This window comes from Siniperca chuatsi, linkage group LG4 (genome assembly GCF_020085105.1).
Source record: "Siniperca chuatsi isolate FFG_IHB_CAS linkage group LG4, ASM2008510v1, whole genome shotgun sequence".
NCBI classification, from domain to species: domain Eukaryota; kingdom Metazoa; phylum Chordata; class Actinopteri; order Centrarchiformes; family Sinipercidae; genus Siniperca; species Siniperca chuatsi.
In genome coordinates, this window is record NC_058045.1 from 30,278,531 (window position 1) to 30,298,000 (window position 19,470).

At 41.1% G+C, this 19,470-nt stretch overlaps 1 protein-coding gene across 12 annotated transcripts in view; it reads left to right on the plus strand.

The window, feature by feature from the left end:
• The window catches only part of cadps2 (Ca++-dependent secretion activator 2), a 228,518-nt gene that overhangs the window by 200,535 nt on the left and 8,513 nt on the right, over window positions 1-19,470 (plus strand). For 5 of the 12 annotated variants that reach the window (XM_044194157.1, XM_044194162.1, XM_044194158.1 and 2 more), the window contains 5 exons: window positions 1,653-1,667; window positions 4,059-4,133; window positions 4,701-4,784; window positions 4,957-4,989; window positions 16,865-16,972. In XM_044194157.1, the coding sequence (XP_044050092.1) occupies window positions 1,653-1,667; window positions 4,059-4,133; window positions 4,701-4,784; window positions 4,957-4,989; window positions 16,865-16,972 (315 nt within the window). The remainder of the gene's footprint in view (window positions 1-1,652; window positions 1,668-4,058; window positions 4,134-4,700; window positions 4,785-4,956; window positions 4,990-16,864; window positions 16,973-19,470) is intronic. The other 7 variants (XM_044194159.1, XM_044194168.1, XM_044194166.1 and 4 more) reach the window with 3 other exon arrangements.

The following is a 19,470-nucleotide window of genomic DNA, read 5'->3' on the forward strand; positions in this document are numbered from 1 at the left end:
TGCTTATCTGTGATTGGTGCTTTGAGGGAAAGGGGCGGTGCTGTGGATTATTCAGTTGATCAAGTGAGCAAACTCTCATGTCCAACTTTACCAAGATTGAACTTTAAATCCCTTTAATTGCAGCGATTCCATTTAAATGAACAGATTTCTGCTGCCATGAATGCTGGTGTGACCAGCTCCTGATCCTGGCATTATCCTGTCTAGTTTCAAAACACTAGAACTCATTTCCAGAAATAATCTAAAACAAGAGGAGAAACTGAACTTGAAACAAGAGAAATCATCTCCACATTGGCAGAATATTTTCTTGTTTGTAGACAAATTGGCTGAATACCAGACTAAATCACTTAAGATGGATGGATGTTTGTATTTTACAGTTTGCATCTCACCATCGGAGACTCAGTCCTCACTGAGTGAAAGTGTGTCAGCTTCTAAAACCCTCAGTCGTCTTTTATTTTCAGCCCCACGCTGAACAGGTCGAGTCATACTGTCAGATCAGCCACTAAAATGTGACTGTTCCCTCCCAACATCCAGCAGACGGAGAGCTCAGGTGTATTTGTGTTCACTTGAAACGACCAAACGCTCGACATGAGCAGTTAAATGGATGACTGTGAAGCCTGTGTGAGGCGGCAGCCTTGGCGTCGTTGAGAGTGAAACCCTTGGCCGCCGGCAGTCTTGACAGAGAGCTAAGCTCACTGTTCTCTTAACCTTCAGCTTCCTCTCTTCTCCAGCTTCTACGAGCCGCCGTCGCCGCTCGAAAACACCATCTGTCCATTTATTCCTGCTGACACACACTGAATACCTGCCTGCAGAGAGAGACACACACTATACCAGCTTTATACACATAAACAGCATCCACATTCCGACTGGTTCTAGTGTTATACTGGCAGATTTTATTTACAATTTTCAAGATGTAACACAAAGACAATTTCAAACACAAAAGCAAGATACAGCAAACCTCCATTTGACATTTTGTCGCAATAAATGTTTAATTCAATTTGTCAGGCTGAAGTTCATTCAGCCCAAAAACTCCATCTGTATAACCTTGATGATTAAATATTCAGTGTGTTTGATTGAAGATGTGATTTTGTCCAAATCGTTCTCAGAAGTTTTCAAAAGGAGAAAAGCTTTTACAACGCGTCCGCTTTCTGCTGGTTTTACGTGTTTTTACAGCCGACGGACCCACAAAGAATAAATAACATGATAATGTTTGGTTTTATAACTCAGAGAAGCGTTGCAAATTCTGAGAATTGCTCTTTCTTATTTAATGTCACAATGAAATACGTCTGTCTGTATGTTTGACAACATGACTTTTAAGATTAAATGTTTGATTTAAGGTCAAAACTATGATGGAAATGGAAATTCTTTAAGTTTTTACAACTTTTTAAGTTGTAAAAACTTAAACAAGTGGACAGATTGTTGAAGCTATTTCATGATTTACTTCTGTGGATATATAAAGAAAAGATTAAGTCTTGTATTTCCTTTATTCACGTACAGGTTTTTCTTTAATATTTCAATAACAAATTGAGGAAATGTTTTTCAATTATGTGTTTTAAAATTTGATTAGCTGACTGTGTTTGCCGTCTTTTCCTTGTCTCATGTCCTCCGCTGTCCCTCATGTCCATGTGTTCTGCACGGCATTGTTTGAATCCCAGATTGACAAACAATGGGTAAGTCCCTCCATCGCCTCATCGCCTTTTTCCCTCTTACAATTCTCCACACAAGCTCCACCTAAAAACATGTTTCCTTGTTTTGAACTTACTCCATGTAAATAAAATATCCCAAATCATCAATTAGACACACGTTTGGAGCCTTAAGTATGCTAGTGAGTGAGAGAATATCACACAGAAGTTAATTTTAGTTTCCTTGGAACCTTTTTATTTAAAAGTTGAGCCTTTTTCAATGCAAGTGGATTCCACTCGTGCTTCTGGAGAGCTCCAGCGCTGCATGTTTTCGGCTGAACACACCGGATCCAGCTAAGCAGAGAAAAGGGAAAGCATGCAGTGCTGGGCCTCTCCAGGACCTGGAGTAAGCATCAGAATCATCGGCATCAGGTGAAAACTTTTATAGATGTTTTTTTTTTCAGATTATTTGAAGGGGGCTCTGGGAGGGGGTTAAGAAAATTCTCAGACCTCATGAACTACATCTTCTTTGCTTCTTTTCTTCTTTTGGGTGGTGAATTGTTGGAGGCTATAGTGGATTCATTAGCTGTAAGAGCACACACATTCATGAAGCTCATCCAGCTGTTAATCTGTTGTTGGTGGTTGGTTGTCAAACAGGAAGTAGAGCAGATCTTATGTTTCATAGTTGGAGATGATATCTGGGATTATTTTCTACTAATACACTAAGTTATTCTTTATTTCTGTGTAACATAAGAGAGGTTTGGAGCTAGCTTTTGTTTAGTTTTTTTGCATTTAATGGCTATTAGAAAGTTTACAGTGGAGATGCTGACAGGAAATAAGGGGAGACAGAGAAAGGTGTTAAATTATCAGACAAAGATGTCATCAGTCACGAAATCTAATATCAGTGATAACATCTTTGCCGACCAGCAGCCAACACTGCATGTCCCAGTACCAGTTTTCAGCCCGGTCGCTGCAAAGCCACTAATCTATGAAATCCACACACAATTTAGGCATAGGCTCATAAAGCAGTACCACACAATAATTTAAAAACACACTTCAGATAATATATACGTTATTGACAAGGGTCAACCACACACATTTAAAACTAGAGATTACGGGACGTTGCAGTAAAGCACTTTGCCGTATCTGATGCCTCAGCAACAAATTCTTCCGCCCCTCTTCCCTTTTGCCTTCCGATTTTAGGGAAAATGGTGTCCAGATTTTTATCGTGTGCATGCATGGGGAGCAGACAGCCTGTGAAGAATCTGCACTTGACAATTCAATCCTGACGAAAAACTCCTCTGCTCGATTCATGACTTCTGCTTTTTTATTCTCCTGTTAAACCGGGGTGATGAAAATGCTAATCGGTCCGCTGTCGTTTTGTTGCTGAGGTCATTTAAATAGTGTCTGGGACGTCATGTTGAAAATGTGACCCGGTTCAGAATCTAAAACATCTCACAGCGACGGCTGCAGCTCAACGACCAGATAAATGTTTTTAAAAGCAATAATTGTTCTTTTCAGTTTTTGCTGCGCACATGGCAAAGACCAAACAATTTCTTCTCCTCCTCTCTGCTTTTTATGGCTGCCTTTGTAGCGATAAAGAAGGCGAAAGCAGCAATGTTAATTGAGGTAAGAAGAGAAAAAAGAAAAGCTCTCAAGATTTGCCGAAAAGATTCGGCGCACTGAAAGAGAACTGCCATTTTGCGGACTTGCGGAGGGGGAAAAAACTAAATTAGGGATGGCGGCGGTGACCTCCCTGGACCTGCAATTTGTTAGCGATCCGTGTGCTTTGTTGATTGAAATTTTTAATTTGGGTGTTCTTTAGACGGCCAGTGAAAGGGCATTGTCGCCAAGAGATGAACTCCCCTGCTGCTGCTGCCATTCAGCCCTCAGCCCCAGCCTTTTTTTTTTCTCTCCTTCCTTCAAGGGAAAAGGTGCCATGAATATGTTTTAGGGGGGGCCAAACAAGACATGAAATGGCGGATTAATTGAATCTTGTGTGAGCCTTTGGTCTTCGCAGCTGGACCGGTGCTTTAGAGAAATACAAGGCTGCTCTAATTGTAGGGAGACGCACAAAAAGTATCCTTCAGATTCCTTCGCTTTTACAGCGCGGACGGGAATGTCAGTCAGCCGCATAATGGTCCTATTAGCTGCTTAACTCAGCGGCGTTGCACGGATGGGAAGGTTTTTCACGCCTCGCAGTGTTGGGAGGGGTGTGTTTGTGTGTGAGTGAGAACTTGATGTTCATACTGAGTGTTGTAGGTTTTCTTTTCTGTCTTTTACAGCACAGACAATACTGTTGTTCTGGATCCGGGAGGCAAGGAGTCATTTTTGGCCTTTGTGTCCCGTCAGTTTTCTGAAAATAATGAAATATTGCTCTTTGTCCCCATTATGTCTTCCCCATCCATGTGTTCCCCCCCCCCACACACACACACACAGCAACAATACCACTCCAAAATCGATGTTCTGATTGACGAGGCATTCAAAGAAATGATTTCCTCCCTCGTCTCGAAGGTAAGTCTTTTTATCCTCCAATCAAATCCTATTTATTATCATTCCTTTTTCCAGAGGGGGGGGCATTACAGATTTTTGTGTTGTTATTTACTCATTATTCACTCTTTGGATTAAATTTGGGCTTTTTTGGAGGCGCAGTTAAGCTTTACTCATGCTTGAACTTATGATGGATTTAACACTTTTTAATTCTGATTTCACTTTTTAATTTGTTTTGTTACTTATATTTGCTTTATGGATTTTTCGTATTCACTTTTTATTCACTTATTATTTACTATTTGGATTTTTTTTTATTTCTTGATTTAATTTTTATTCATTTAGCCTGTTTTTCAATTATGATTATTATTTTCTAAAATGTGGCTAAGCTTTCATTTAGCTTGTGGCTATGATGGTTTCTGACTTTTCCCCTTAAACACATCATATGTTTTCATTAAAAAAAAAAAAAGTGGGAAACTTTTTTAAAGAAAATAAGATGTGAAGAACTTTTACAGACAAGAATGACTTGGTGACAAGGATGGAAAGTTTCTAAAAACTACAAATGAAGGCAGTAAATTGTTTTTGTGTCTGCAGTTTGCCGCTGTTTTAGACTGCGTCCTCTCCAAGCTCTCGAGATACGATGAAGGGACATTCTTCTCTTCAATCCTCTCTTTCACAGTGAGTAGCCATGTTTTTGTTCATGGAAACAGAGAGCGCCAAGCTGTTTCTTTCACTGCTCACAGAGGCAACCTGTTATTTGCTGGAAACCAGATCTTCCCAGCTGAACTTCAGTGTCATTCTTCTTCTTCTTCTTCTTCTCCTCCCCCTTCTCCTCCTGCCTCCCCCGAAGGTGAAAGCAGCTGCCAAATATGTGGAAGTCCCTGTGAGTCCGTCGATCCGCCTGCTGTTTTATTATTCACCCTGTCTGTCACAGTCGGTTTCCATATTTGTGTTTCCATCCGCATTCGAAGCGTCGGGTGGAAAATAAAGCAGCAGCCTGGAAATGTAAAGCGGCTGCCCTTTACATTCAGCCTCAGTCATGTGCTTGTTGGGTTTTTTTTTTACATGTGTCATCATATGGTTCTAAACGTGTGAATGATAAAGAGGGTTTTTATTCCATCTGCAGCTCCAGAGCCAAAGATCACACAACAAGCCTAATTAATTGCACTCTTGTCCTTGGAGATATGTTTTGCCGAAGTGTCGGTTTGTGGGCGGCGGCGTTCAGGTGTCGAGCGGTTAATGAACGACGGCGGCGTGGCAAAGATCAGAAGCTGCGGCAAGCGAGTGGGAGGAGGAGACGACGACGTGTATGACGCAGGAGTTAAAGTGTCGAGGTGATGAGGCGTTAACGTTTGGCGGCGTTCAAGGTGTGAAGGAGAGAGAGGTTTAATCTCCAGAATTAGATCTCTGAAAGATAAGGCGACCCCTCATTTTCTAATGTGATTAACAGCTCAAAATTAACAAAGCACAATTCCTCTGTGATTTAGGTTTGACATTTTCCATCTCATATGAATTCGGGCGGTTTTTAAAAGTATCCACTGGGATTAAAGATATTTAAAATCAGTTTTTTCTAAACCATTCGGGCTTCAATCCAAACAGAACACTGTGGAGGAGAATTTCACCCAAAATGAAAATTAATGCATAAAAAAAGAAAAGCAAATTGTTTTTCTTGTCTTACTAGGAGTAGTTAGACAGTAATTAAATGTTTCCAACCACTATAATAAAAATGACCAGAAACAGGGGGAACCAGCTAGCTTGCCGCTGTCCAAAGATAAGAAAATCCACCTACCAGCACCCCTTAAGCTCACTAATTAACACGTTATATCTCAGTTGCTTAAGTCATACAGAAACCAAAGTGTAAAAAAGAAAATTCTGCTTTTACGGTGGGGGGGGGGTTTGCGTGCTTTTGCTGTGACCAGTAACTTCCTGGAGTCCCGTTTTTACACTTCAGTTTCTCTTCAATAAAATGTCAGACTTTAACAGCATGTCGACACAAGAGGCATGTATGGAAAGGCATGTGCGCAAACAACGTCTCAGAGATTTCTTGTTTAGACTACATTAAAATGTTATGTGTTAACACGTAGAGTTTTGTAGTATTAACACAAAATATTTCTACACATTAACGAAACAAAAAATGACGCCTGACCCTGAATGAAGGGTATGAATGTGTAAGGGTATTTATTGTAAGGGTGAGACACTGAACCCCAAATTGCTCCCAAGGGCTGTGCCTTTGGTGTGTGACTGTGTGTGAAGGATTAGTTAGTTTCTTTGGACTGATGAGCAGCTAGCATCTGCTGGGATAGGTGGGGTGTGTGAATGTGTGTGAATGGGGAGAATGTGATATGTAGTGTATTTAGCATAGTCCATTTACCATGTACGCTCAGTTATACTTAAAGCTTTTTAATAAGGTGCAACATAAGGCATATCAGAGTTCTGAGATCCTCCAAGCAGACTTGAATAGTATGTATAGTATGATAAGATTATAGTACTGTATATGCAAGCATGATTAAGTAATTCAAGAGCACAACTGATTATTCATATGTACAAATTACTAAAGTAAGAGTACAGAGTAAGTATATTAAATGTAGAAATAATACTTTTCGTAGAACAAATTACTGCGTTCGATATTTTGTATTTTACACGTTGCATTTGATGAAAAAAATGCCTGAAACACAGATGTGAGAACATCCTACACCGAGTTATTGAACAGCTGAGATAAAGAGCAGCACAACAACCTCACCTAACCTCCCTAATCCTCTCCCCCTACGCAGTACACCCCACCTATCCCATCATGCTCTCTGGTTCCCGTCCAGACTTCCTCCTCAGCTGCCTCCTCCCCTGAAATTATAATGTAACCGCTACCTTGGCCTTTTGGTCTTTTGTGTGGAGGGAACCTGACGCAGGTAAGCCTCTTTTCCAGGTGGGATGAAGAGCAGGGGGGGCGAGGCCTCTGAGCCGCCTCACTGGACGGCTCTGCCCCCCACACCTTGTCACGGAAACGTGAAGCTTTCACCCTCAAGTGTTTACATGTTGGAGACTTTCTACTTTTCTTTCTCTATATTTCAGAGGGAAATACTTTTTTTATTACATTTTTACATCAACTTTCAACTATCAACTTTTTAGGAACTTTGACATGAGAAGTTATTCTGTATAAAAGCATTAAATGGTGTTTTTTTTTTTTTTTTTACCTGACTATAAAGTAAACTCAACTGTAATTTTACTTTGGATACTTAAAGTTTAAGTGTATAATCACTGAAAATAAGAATCGTTGTGTTTTCATTACCTTAGAATAAGCCGTTTATATCTACATAGGGAGCGGGTCCCCTTCCATGGAGGCCGCCATGTTGCCCAGAAGGGACAAACCAACACTGGCTCTAGATAGGGCCTCTCATGTAGTTTCTCCTACATGCTTGGAAGGGGAGGGTGAGGCGAGCGGTATTCAAATGGTTGCAATTTAACTGCTATATACCATTAACTCCTACACACTGGACCTTTTAAGACTAAAACATAAAAAGTCCCATCACTACAACCTCCCTGTGCCCAATTGTATCAAGAGCAGAATCAGGATGCAGGCTCATCATCATTTTTAGATTTTATAAGCTTTAGTCAATTAACAATCATTTCGAGAGTTAGCCAAACTACAAAATGAAACTGTTGGCTGTTGGTAAACGTGTATCACAAGCTGATGTATGTACTTTCAGCCAAAGATGGTTTGCCATCGCTATTTTCTACTGTTTCGATATTTATAAAGTGAGCAAGTGTCCTAATTTGATTGCGTTATTTTGTGTGATGAGTCTGTGCATCGATAAACAAATTAGCGTTAACGCTAACGTGCACATTATTTTCCAGCTCTGTACATTGTAGCTAGATAGCAGTCGAGTACTGATGGACCGTAAACGATAGCTGATAGTAAACAACATCCTGAATCCTTCAGTTATACTCAGAAGCACATCACGTCAGTATTTTAAACTCATCACCCTAATTGAGATCTCTGGAGCGTTCAAGGCTGAGCAGCAGCTTGTTGGCCTGTAAAACTATAACGTTAGCTAACATTAGCTAACAAAACGTTAGCTCCGCAGTGGAGACTGGGAACTGTGAACACTGTCATTTAGATTATATCTGTTATCTTCAGTTCTAATTGGCAGCCACAGCACATTTTTAATATAATGACTATTTTTGACAGTAATTGTGAAGTAATTTTGAGTATCCCAGTTTGTAGCTGTTAACCCTATTACCACCAAAACCATGAATATAAGGTCATTGATCTGGTTTAATACATTCATACCGTCAGTGGCACAGTTGAGCCCTGTTTGAAACAAAGGGGTGTACTTTCATGATCACACTAAGTTTTTAGTGAAAAAATTTTATATTATTCTTTTTCTTTATATTTAAGTTTGTCATTTCTTGACATTAGTTATAGTGTACAGTATATCTAATGCGTCTAATGTCAATTCTCATATCATTTTTAATATTATTTTGTAGCTCTCACCTGGTGTACAGTTTTCACAATATTCTTTATTGTCTCCTTGGGTTGAACAGTGACCCCTTAGAAGAGTTCCAGTGGGCCTATTTGACTTCCTGCCAGACAAACCTGGATCCAATATTAATACTGTACTTCTTCTTACTGTAATTCTTTCTTTACTTTAACTTAATTAAAACTTTCACTACAGGGCCATTATTTGTAGTGAAGTATTGTAATGTTACAGTACTGATCCTGTAAAGTAAAAGCGTTGGAGTCAGTCAGTGTGTGTGTTTCTCACACTGACTCACACGTGTTCAGCAGGTCTGACGTGCTCTCGCCTGTACAGCCAAGATACCAGTGACTGACAGCCACACATGCTCATATCAAACATATGCACACTGGCAGAGCAGGAACACAAACATTGGGAGAGTGATCATCATCACTGGCTCTTCACCATCTTGAACACAACACAGTCCTTCAGGGCCAAACGTTTCTGGGGCCCGAAGCTCCCAGAAATATTTTAAAACATATTAACTAACTCTTGTCAGGGCTGGAGGTCTGACGGTTCAAGACGATGTAATCACAATGTCCCCGGTTTGAGTCTGCCTGGGGACTTTTGTATACTAAAGGCAAAAAATCTCCCCAAAAAAACTAACTTTTAGATTTGAAAACAGTTAACCGGCAGTTCCTCCCTCCAGCCCAAAGATTAAAGAAAGATAATTCATCTTCTTTTGCTGTTGCACCATAAGAAGTGTCCAACTGTAGGAAAGGCTGCATTAAACAACACATTAAGTAACTGTGTTTTTAGAGCAAAACGTGATTTTCAGACATTTTGCATGTGATACATTCACATGATTTGGAATGATGAAACATGATTCTGAGATATTTCACATCAAATATGGTCACATGTAGTTTTCAACATTTCACATTTGAAATATCATAGTTCACATGTGAAAAGATTTTGACTATGGTGAAGTTTAAAACAATACGAAGTTTCACATGTGAAATATACTTAAAATTCCTGTTTTGTTTATATTTTATTTGCACAAGAGAAATATTCACCAAAAAAACAACATTTTAAAAGCAGGGGCTTGAGGAATATTCGCTGCAAAATAAAATCCTGCGTACAGAATATTTTTGCAGGTTTGAAATGAGTAATTAACTCATCAATTAATCAACAGAAAATTGACAAATGAACATTTGCATAATCGTTCAATCAATCATACAGAAATACCAAACACTGTAGGTTCCTGTTTCTCAAATATGACAATCTGCTGCTTTTCTTCAATCTTGCAGGGTCGTTTTAGACTGGTGGTCAGACAAAAGAAGCAGTATGGACGATCGCTTTGAACTGCTGATGGACATGAATAAATGAAATCCATCATTGGTTGCAGCTGAAGTCTTTATTGGTGCATCTACAGTTAACAAACACTGACAATGGATGGACAGGAGAATTGATATTTTCTCCCACAGTTATTTTAAATTGACCTGCAAACACACATTTTTGTACACACACAACGTGCACCTGGTATAAATGAAGTGAATCCTGGGCAGGAAACAAGGCCGGTAGCGGTGTGTAATTACCTGGCATTTCACCACCCTCATCCCCCTCCTGCTCCTCCTCCCCCACTAACTGCTCATTATCAACGGGTCTCTCCTCCCTCTCCTCACTTCAAATCCTCTACCCCTCCCTGTCTGTATCCGAACAGGAACACCGTTTAATTTTACACTCTCAATTTTTTTTTTTGTTGTTGTCACATGTTGACGAGCAACCAGGCGGCCATTAGCCCGGCGCGGAAGGGATTACTGGTGTTTGGCTACAAGTGAAGAAACAGTGAAGGAGACAAAACAGACAGAGAGAGCAGAGCGTGACAAGAGCGCTGAGCTGCTTGTATGTGGGGGTTTTTTCTTTCTGTCTTTCTTTCCTCTCGTGTTAAAGTCTTAATCTCGGTGGCTGGAACTGTGCCGGCGTGTCTGATCTGTCATGCTGCTTTGTCACCTCGTCAGAACGAGAGAAAAGAGAGGTAAATGATTGAGACTAAGCCTTAAGGGGAATGAAGGGGGGAAATAGATGTCTCATGAGACAACAAGGGCAGTAATATGTTGCCAGTGACACACACACACAATCTTGAATGTTGTAGCGCAGACCTTTCTCTCGTTTTGACCCTGTCTACAATATATTTTTTAAAGTTGGTCTTTCTCACTCTGATGTGGGCCTCCATCCATCCACACTATATTTGTCTTCAGTACACTACATGGCAGTAGAATAGTAAATGGGCACCTAAACATTATCCCCATATGTGATTAACATTTGATTCAAAAACCATGGGCATTAATGTGCTGCTATAACAGCCTCCACTCTACTGGTTTCAGTCTTACCACCAGATGTTGAAGCTGGCTGCAGAGATTTGCTCCCATTCAGCCACAAGAGCATTAGTGAGGTCCAACACTGATGTTGGGTGATCAGGTCTGGCGCACAGTCGGTGTTCCAGTTCATCCTGAAGGTGTTAGGTGGTGTTGAGGTCAGGGCACAAAATGTTGCCACAAAGTTGGAAGCAAACTGTTGTTTAAAATATAATTGCATGCTGTAGCATCAAGATTTCCCTTCATTGGAACCAACACAGTAAAAACAGCCTCAGAGCAAAAAGACATACAGTTTGAGTTGGATTTCCTACTCCTCAAGTTAGAGTTAATGACTTTTCACAGTGGAGTTACATGTCAGAATTCCTGCTTCAGAAGTCCAGTTACTGTATGTTCCCAAATCTCACTTTAGTGTGATGTCAAATATTGTGCCCTGCATAGTCAAAAGTAAACAAATATTACTTGAAAACATGTGTATGCCTTTTAAAACTCTAAAAGTTAGATTTACAGCTTGGTGTGTTGTTAAATTGATCAACATAATGATACTGTAGCTGGTTAAATCTGTATGATTTAAACATTTCTAGTGCTACTGAGGAGCCAAACAAACAGCAGCCATCCATGTTTATATCGCCTTGGTAGCTTGAATACAAAGAGGTCAGGAATGGTAGTATCCAACTTCTGACTTTGCACCCTCAACAGTAGAGATCACATAAACCAGCATATCAGCACAGTAACATGCCATGTGGGCCCCCCAACTACCACAGCAGGTGACCTGATGCGGGGGTCTTGGCGTGCTGATCAAAACCAACTCTTAGGATGTGGAATATCACCTGTGTGGTGGGAAAGGAGCTCTAGATATACTGTAATTGGGCCCACCTCTATACACAGCTCCAGTTTTGGAACCAGACTTATTGATAAAAGACGGACTTGGCCTTTTTACTGGATTTGTGGGGATAATCACAAGCCTCTGACTGAGCTCTGCAGTGATAGTTTTCCCCTGAAAATGAGAATGTAGCTTTTATGCGTCTGCATGTCAATGCGCCAAACAGCAGTACTGAGGATTCAGTCGTCTTGGACTCTCTGGTGGGGTCCTGGAGCGGACTGTGCCTGGACACTCTGTAGTCCGCTGGGGGACTTCAACTCTCATGTAGGTAATGATGGCGAAATCTGGAGGGGGGTGATTGGGTGGAACTGCCTTCCTTATATACAAAGTGGTACTTGGCCTTCTCTGCATAACAAACACCATGTTCAGTCCAGAGGTAGTTCATAGGTTTACCTGGTGCCAGAACATATTACAGTAGGCCAAAGATGACTCAGTTTGCATTATTATATCTGCTGCTATATGTCAACTGACCAGCAGCTGGTTATGAGTTGAATCAGGTGGTCGGGAGGCCGGCAGACAAATCCAGTAAATCCAAGCCTCATGAGGTCTTCAATTCCCAGAGGAATTTCTTCTGCAAAGTGAGGGAACATGAGGATAAAATCAGAGAACAGAATCAGAGTAGGGCATGTTTAAATCCTCCTTTGTGAAGGCTTGCTTGGAGTTGTGGCCAGTAGGTCACACGGGCTTGTTGCAACCCAAGAATGCACTGGTGGACACAAGTGGTGGAGTAGTGGTGAAGGAGGATACTCTCCAGGCTTGTTTGATCCAGGGGGACTCCTGAATCAGCAGACAGGTATCCAGAGGAAAGGACTCAAGAACTGGAAGGAGTTTGAACAGGTCATGGAGAGGTCAAAGAATGTGCAACAAGATAACACCAGTCTCTCAGATTTTCCGGACTCATCGCTCAATAATCATGTTGATGATGTTAATGTGGGATCAACATCGGCAATATCCCACTGCCGAAGTGATTTCTGTTTTTTTAATGTGGATGGAAAAGTTTCTGAAAATGGTCGAAAAAACACTAGGTGTGGACAGAAAACTTCTGACATGCAAACATAGTTTTGAAATGTATCTGCAATAATGTGGACGTGACCTGGAAGTGTCTGCTGGAACAGATCAGAGACAACATGACAAGTACTGTAACACACCCAGTAAGACACACGTGGATCGTTCAGTCAACATTTCTAATCGTCATTCGACAATGATCCTCGATCTGCCAGACACTCACCTCTCCACTCACTCCAGAGGATTATGGGGATTCTGACAGGTCTGTCAATCACTGGGCCTGACCCCTCCTCTCTCTGGTTGAACATAACACTCACGCCACCCCTCTTTCTCCGACACACACACACACACACCATATCCCCTTGCAGCCATGTGACCCCACTTTAACCCCTGGTATCTGTCCAGTGGTCTCTCTGAATTACAGCTGAGCGTCTCTGACTGATCTCAGCCTGTCACTTGCTGTTTGAGGCCTCTGAAGCAGCTGCTGGGACTGTTTTTATCAGAAAACATTTGACTTACAACTATCAGAGAGGTTACCCTACCTGTTTAATGTTAATATGAGGGCGGAAACAGAGAAAAGCAGAAAAGTCTCACATTGGAGAAGCTGCAACCACAGAAAGGTTGATGTTTTCACTTGAACAATTAATTGATCATCTACATAGTTGCAACTTGCAGATTAATTTTCTGTCTGTCAATTAATTTGGCAAATCAACTCATTATTTCAGCTCTACTACAGTGGGTTTCTGTGTGGGTGGACATTTTCACAGATGGAAGTATGCACCAACTGCATGGACCATTGGAGACACTGGCTAATGACAGCATAATGTCAAGCATACCTTTGCAGACATTCACAACTATGGGAAAATGAAAAGTAAAATTTGAGCTTTATGCTTAGAGAACAGTTCGGGTTGCACCGATGTACCAAAGATGCGACTTAAGAATCACAAACTGTCCATGTGAACAAATGAATTTGTCCATATCAGTCATCTCCATCGTGTCACATCTGTCGTGGTGAAAAGGCATTGAGAGTGGAAGCTGTCTATGAACTACCTGGCTGGTACGCTTCCCACAGCTGCCTCTTTGCTTGTCAAATCACAAACCCAAATGTAGGCACTTGATGCTGTGACGGAGTCGACATTAGGCGATGGAGTTGACTGTCAAGATCCAGTTCTTTTCTGCCTCCAAAATTAGCATGTGACAGTTTGTGTTTTTTTGTGTTGGCTTTGAGAAGCAAAAGGTTACAATCCCAAATCTATAATCACCTTTTGCCTTTAAGTGAAGCCAAAAGGTTTCTGGGTTTCTTGAGGCTCCATTTTCTTGTTTTCCGTGGGGGACTTGACGTGCCATGCTCAGCAGCGCTCTAGTAGAACAACAACCCCCCCCCCGGGGCCGACGCATGCCGGCTCAGAGAAAACGGGTGTGAAAGATGTCAAAGCAATTACAATAAGCATTACAGTTGTAATCTCCCCTGACAACAGGGAGTGTGAATGAACAGGGCTTTACCCACTTCTCCTGCCTCTGGCCTCTCCGCGCTGAACAGACCGCTGCTTCCACAGCAGTTAATGTTTCCTCCGGTGGAACAGCTCCAGCAGCTTCTTGTTACTCCCAACACGGAGAAGGTAGATTATCAAGCAGCAGGTGTTGCTGAACATTTGTTCCCCGTGTTGTTGGAGTGTAAACCAGTGCTATCCTTAACGAAATAAGTTATTTAATTTTATAATTTATTGCATACCACTACCTCCTGATGAATGCCAGCACACACAAGTCTATGAATAAAATCTCAACCAAGCCAAACAATATAAAGAATGCCAAAAATGTCCAGTTGACCATGATTTCATTAATGACATTCGTTAAAAGACCATGGTTGATTTATCAGTTAATTAAATCAAATAATGAAAACCACAGTTTCTGCCAGCTGTAGTCAATTGACAAAAAATTAATTGACTGTTAGGCGGACAAAACAAGATATTTAAAGACGTCACCTTGGGCTTTAGGAAAGTGCGATGGGCATTTTTCACTATTTTCTGACATTTAATGAATATATGATTAGTCAATAAAGAAAAGAATCACTAGTTGCAGCCCTATATAGTTTTGTACACTCGACAAAAAACAATAACATTGAGTTGCGAAAACATGAAGTATGTATATCCACATATCTCAGTCCAGCAACAAAATCTAACTTTATTAAATCCAAATGGCCCATAGTCAGTGTGGAGGAGACCGAGGCAGTGAAGGTGATAGTGCTACTCATGTGAGGGAATGAATTAAGGAATTTAAAGGGATGAATTGTGAATTCAAGGCAACAATTGAATTCACAGTTTGAACAAAATAGTTGTGATTGTCATTTGTAGTGTGAGGGAATGATTTAGCAAAACATTCCCCACTGAGACACACACCAGACTTATATATTAAAAATTTAAATTCTTGGTTGAGAAACGATCCTTTTCAACTCAAATGAAAGTAAGAACAAGAATTAGTCACAAACTGAACTTGAACTGGAACGTGAACTGCAAAAGTAAACAAGACAAAATGAAATGAGATAAATTGTTATTGCAGGTCAGTAGAGCCACAGTAAGACCCTGAAGTCATGTTTTGTTCTCTTCAGAATTTGATCAATAGGCCTACTGTGTGCACAGCTTAATAAACTACATGTACAGACTTTACAAAAACACACTGAGCATCTGTTTTATTGACCTTGAAATACTTATGACAGTAAAACAAAATTGCTTCCATGTTTTCTGGTCGTGTCCCAGGCTGATCAACTTTATGGCTGAAGTTTTTCTCTTTATTGTGATCGTTATTCACCAAAATTCCTGTTTGTAATTCTGACCCGGGGTGTGTTGCAATTAAGAACCCAAATTTTTGTTAAATATTCTTTTAGGTGTAGCAAGAAAATGTATAACTGCCCTAAGGCTTTAAGGGTTTGCTTTGCTTTTTTCAATCTTAATACAAGTTATAAAGTGCATTGAAAGAGTTACTGGTCACATTAGTTTACTCTTAATGGGAAATTCACATCAGAATCGAGAAATGTGTGTAATGTTTTACTGAAGCGTCCATGTTGACTCCGATCTCTGTAATGACGTCTCTGTCCTCAGATGCAGCTGTCCTGTTTAGCAGAGAGGACAGCAGGAGGACAAACCGTCTTCACCAGGCTGAGGAACGAGACATTTACAAAAATAGTTTTACAATATGCTCCATGTGGAGTATAAAGGAAGAAAACTGCATTGTTGCTACGCCCACCATAGCTCAGTATGTCCAAAGTGAAACCACAAAGCTCACAGTGAAACTGGGGGCCTCCATCCATCAGTATAGACGTAGTTAATAAATTCACAACATATAGTCAGCAGGAGATTTGTACGATTTGAATGGCTGCCTGTGGAGATTACACTTTGGTAAGAGCGCCAGAGAAAAGAAACACATGTGTGACTTCTCTCGAAGTCGGTGTGGGTCGTCACGTTTGTTAAGTGTATCTTTTTCGCGAGAGGGACGAGTAATGGAAGTCAAAAACATGCTGCGTTGTGGATTGCTCTTTAATTCCGCCTATAAAGCTCTGATTGGTCGATTATTTGTGATGTGCGCAGCGATTCACAGGTCTGGAATATGTCCCACTTCAGAAAGACAGATGACAATGAGAGACTGCGTAGAGTTACAGAAGCAAGTGGAATTGAGGCCCAAGCTAACAGAAATGAAGCCAGGACTTCAGCTTTCTATGCACTGTTGTATGTTTTGCCTGTTGACATTATTATTTGGGGGCCTGTTCCATCTTATTATAATAAAAAAACTAAATTGCTGCTTCACTGTTGTGTGTGCAGAGGTCATCATATGCAGCCAGCAGGCTATCTGCTGATTGGCTTACTTCTGTAGTGTAATATTAGTTTCTGAACAGCATGGGTGAAGTGAAATGAGCACCATGAATACCAGCCATGTTCACATTTTCAACACCAGGCTCAACAAACTGCTTGCTGTGAATGTCTGACATCGTTCTCCATATCTGTCATATCTATCATATCACATATATCAGGCCTGTCCGTGTCCTCTCTCCTGCAGAAACCAGGGATGGATCTGGCCGACACCTACATCACCTTCGTACGGCAGAACCAGGACATCCTCCGAGACCGCGTCAACGATGAGCTGTACATCGAGAAGGTGTTTGATGTGAGTGCTAATTCTCGTTTTAAAAGACAATTCCAGTTTATTGCAACTTGGGTCTTATTTTTGTAGTATTGTCCATCATTTCTATCAGTAATAATAACATGGTACTCACCAGGTTAATAACTGAGATCTGTGAACACGCTGAAATGTCAGTAACAATCCCTCATTGCACAGGAAAACTAAACTAAAACACAAATACAGTAAGTTTGCCAGGTCAAAGTTGGAAGGCTGTGATGGATGCTTGTAACAGACGCCTTTCATACAGAAGACACTTATTTGACATGGGCCGACTGATGCATGCTAGACCCATTCATATGAAACAGTCGTCACAGGTTCATCTCTGGTTGACATTAGTCAAGTTTCCATTCAAATTTAGCGCAAATTTTAAATGAATTTCCAGAAAAACAGCAGAAGAAAATGAATGCACATTTCCATCCACTACTGTGATGCAAATATTAGTTGTTTCATTCAACAGCCATCACCTGCTTATGAAATATTTAGAACCGCGCTTTTTGTGACAAAAAAAGCAAACTGGAACGAGGTTAATGAGAGAGGAAACGGTAGCAGTCAGGGTTGTGACTCTGCCTCCTGTCAGCCGGACATTCTCTCCTGCAGTGGATCTGAGCACATAAAAGCATAATAATGGTCGACAATTGATTCTCCAGGTGAGTTCACCCACGAGCTGCGTTCACAGCCGCGTCCGACAAAACCACGCTGAGAAGGAACATTTCTTCTCCCTCAGATAAACACTGCAGGAAAACTTTTCTACCGTGAAATATTGCCACCATTGGAATTCATTGTAACTGACGTAAATCCAAACTGACCACAGTTGAGAGAGTATCACTTTAGTAGCGTATGTAACGCACAAGACTGTCCTCATCCATGACATGACAGCATTGGTTGTGTGTTCCAACACTTATTTTGCGATATTTCAACTTTTTTGTCTGCGTTTTAACTCAGGTTTTCTTATGCGCAAATTGAAAATGGTTGGAAACGCACTTAATATGGAAATTTGACAATAAGTTTTTATTATATCTGATCTTTTCATAAGATACACAGTAAATGCTTGTATGAAAGCACACTCGGCTAATACAAATCTTTACAAATCGAGCTCACAGTCAGGTGTTTATACTGTTGGCGTGAGGTTTGATTCTCCAGTTTCAGAGCAGCAGCAGGTCGCTTTGAGGCTGAAAACACTGACTGCTTCTGTTGACCTGTTTATCACTTAGGAAACACAGAGAGCTGTCGGCTCGCTCTGCAGGAGATGCAAACACACCTCCACCTATCCATCCATCTATCCATCCCACGCTGTCCGTTTTCTTCACTGACCGGGGCCCCCCCTCCAGGATTCAGATTTATAAGAATATTTTAGCGCAGAGTTGCCAAACACGCCTCAGCTCGCTGCCGTGAGTCAATGAGCGGACATGGCAGCTCAGACCTTCGTACACATTAGCAGCACGAAGCCGAGCGATGGATTTCTGCCACCCACCGCCTCCTCTGAAGGTTCGGAGTATTGTGGCTGAGGCTCGAGCTGTGCTGATCTGTGTGTGTGTGTGTGTGTGTGTGTGTGTGTGTGTGTGTGTGTGTGTGTGTGTGTGTGTGTGTGTGTGTGTGTGTGTGTGTGTGTTAAAGAGCATGTGTGGGAGGGTGAGGAGAATGAGTCTAATGGAGCTCAGAAGCGCCCAGTCATGCACCGAGGAGGAGGTGACGGCGGGGCCTCAAAGTGTGTCCGCTCAGCCCTTCAACATGTAACAAAGACAAACATACAGTTTGTGTGTAACAAAGAAAGTAAACCCTGTGTTCATACAGCAGCATCAGGCCTCCTGCCAGGAGCATTGTGGGTATGCAATTGTCTTGTTTACGTGCGTCTGGGCGAGTCAAAGTCAAATTCATTTAAGGCGCCTTTTCTTTAAACAGAAGGTTTGTCGATGCCGACGGACATAAAGAAGAAGAAAGAGGCAGTTAAAGCGAGCGATGTGATGAGAAACAGGACGAAGATGTGGGGCATCAGCTGTAAACACGTTCATCATTTTTGTTCTGCGTGTGCATGCTCACATGTGCCTGTCCGTCTATTTGTCTACAAGTACTCACCAGGGAACATCTTTGTGTGCTCCATCCTCTTCACATTAGGAGCTAAATCACCTTGATAAAGCAGCTGACAAGGACGATCCGGCATGCTGGAAGAAAAAAAAAAAAAATGGATATTTTAACAAGAAGTCATTTAATCTCAGATTCAGTCTTCAAGAGTGATTGTTGTGTTTAAGATTATGCCACTTTTTCCTCTTACATTCAGGAATATTTCAGAAATCAGTGTCAGCATCTTGACACAAGACAAAAAATAAAGCAGATCGATGCACAAGAATCATGAAAATGACGTGAAGAAAACACAAATTCTCCTTTTGAGCAAATCAAGCTCACAGATAAATTCTTTTACTTTTAGTAGAGTGTTTTTTCTGTTGCACTTTTATTTAAATTCAGGAATTTTCTAGAAATTAAAGTCA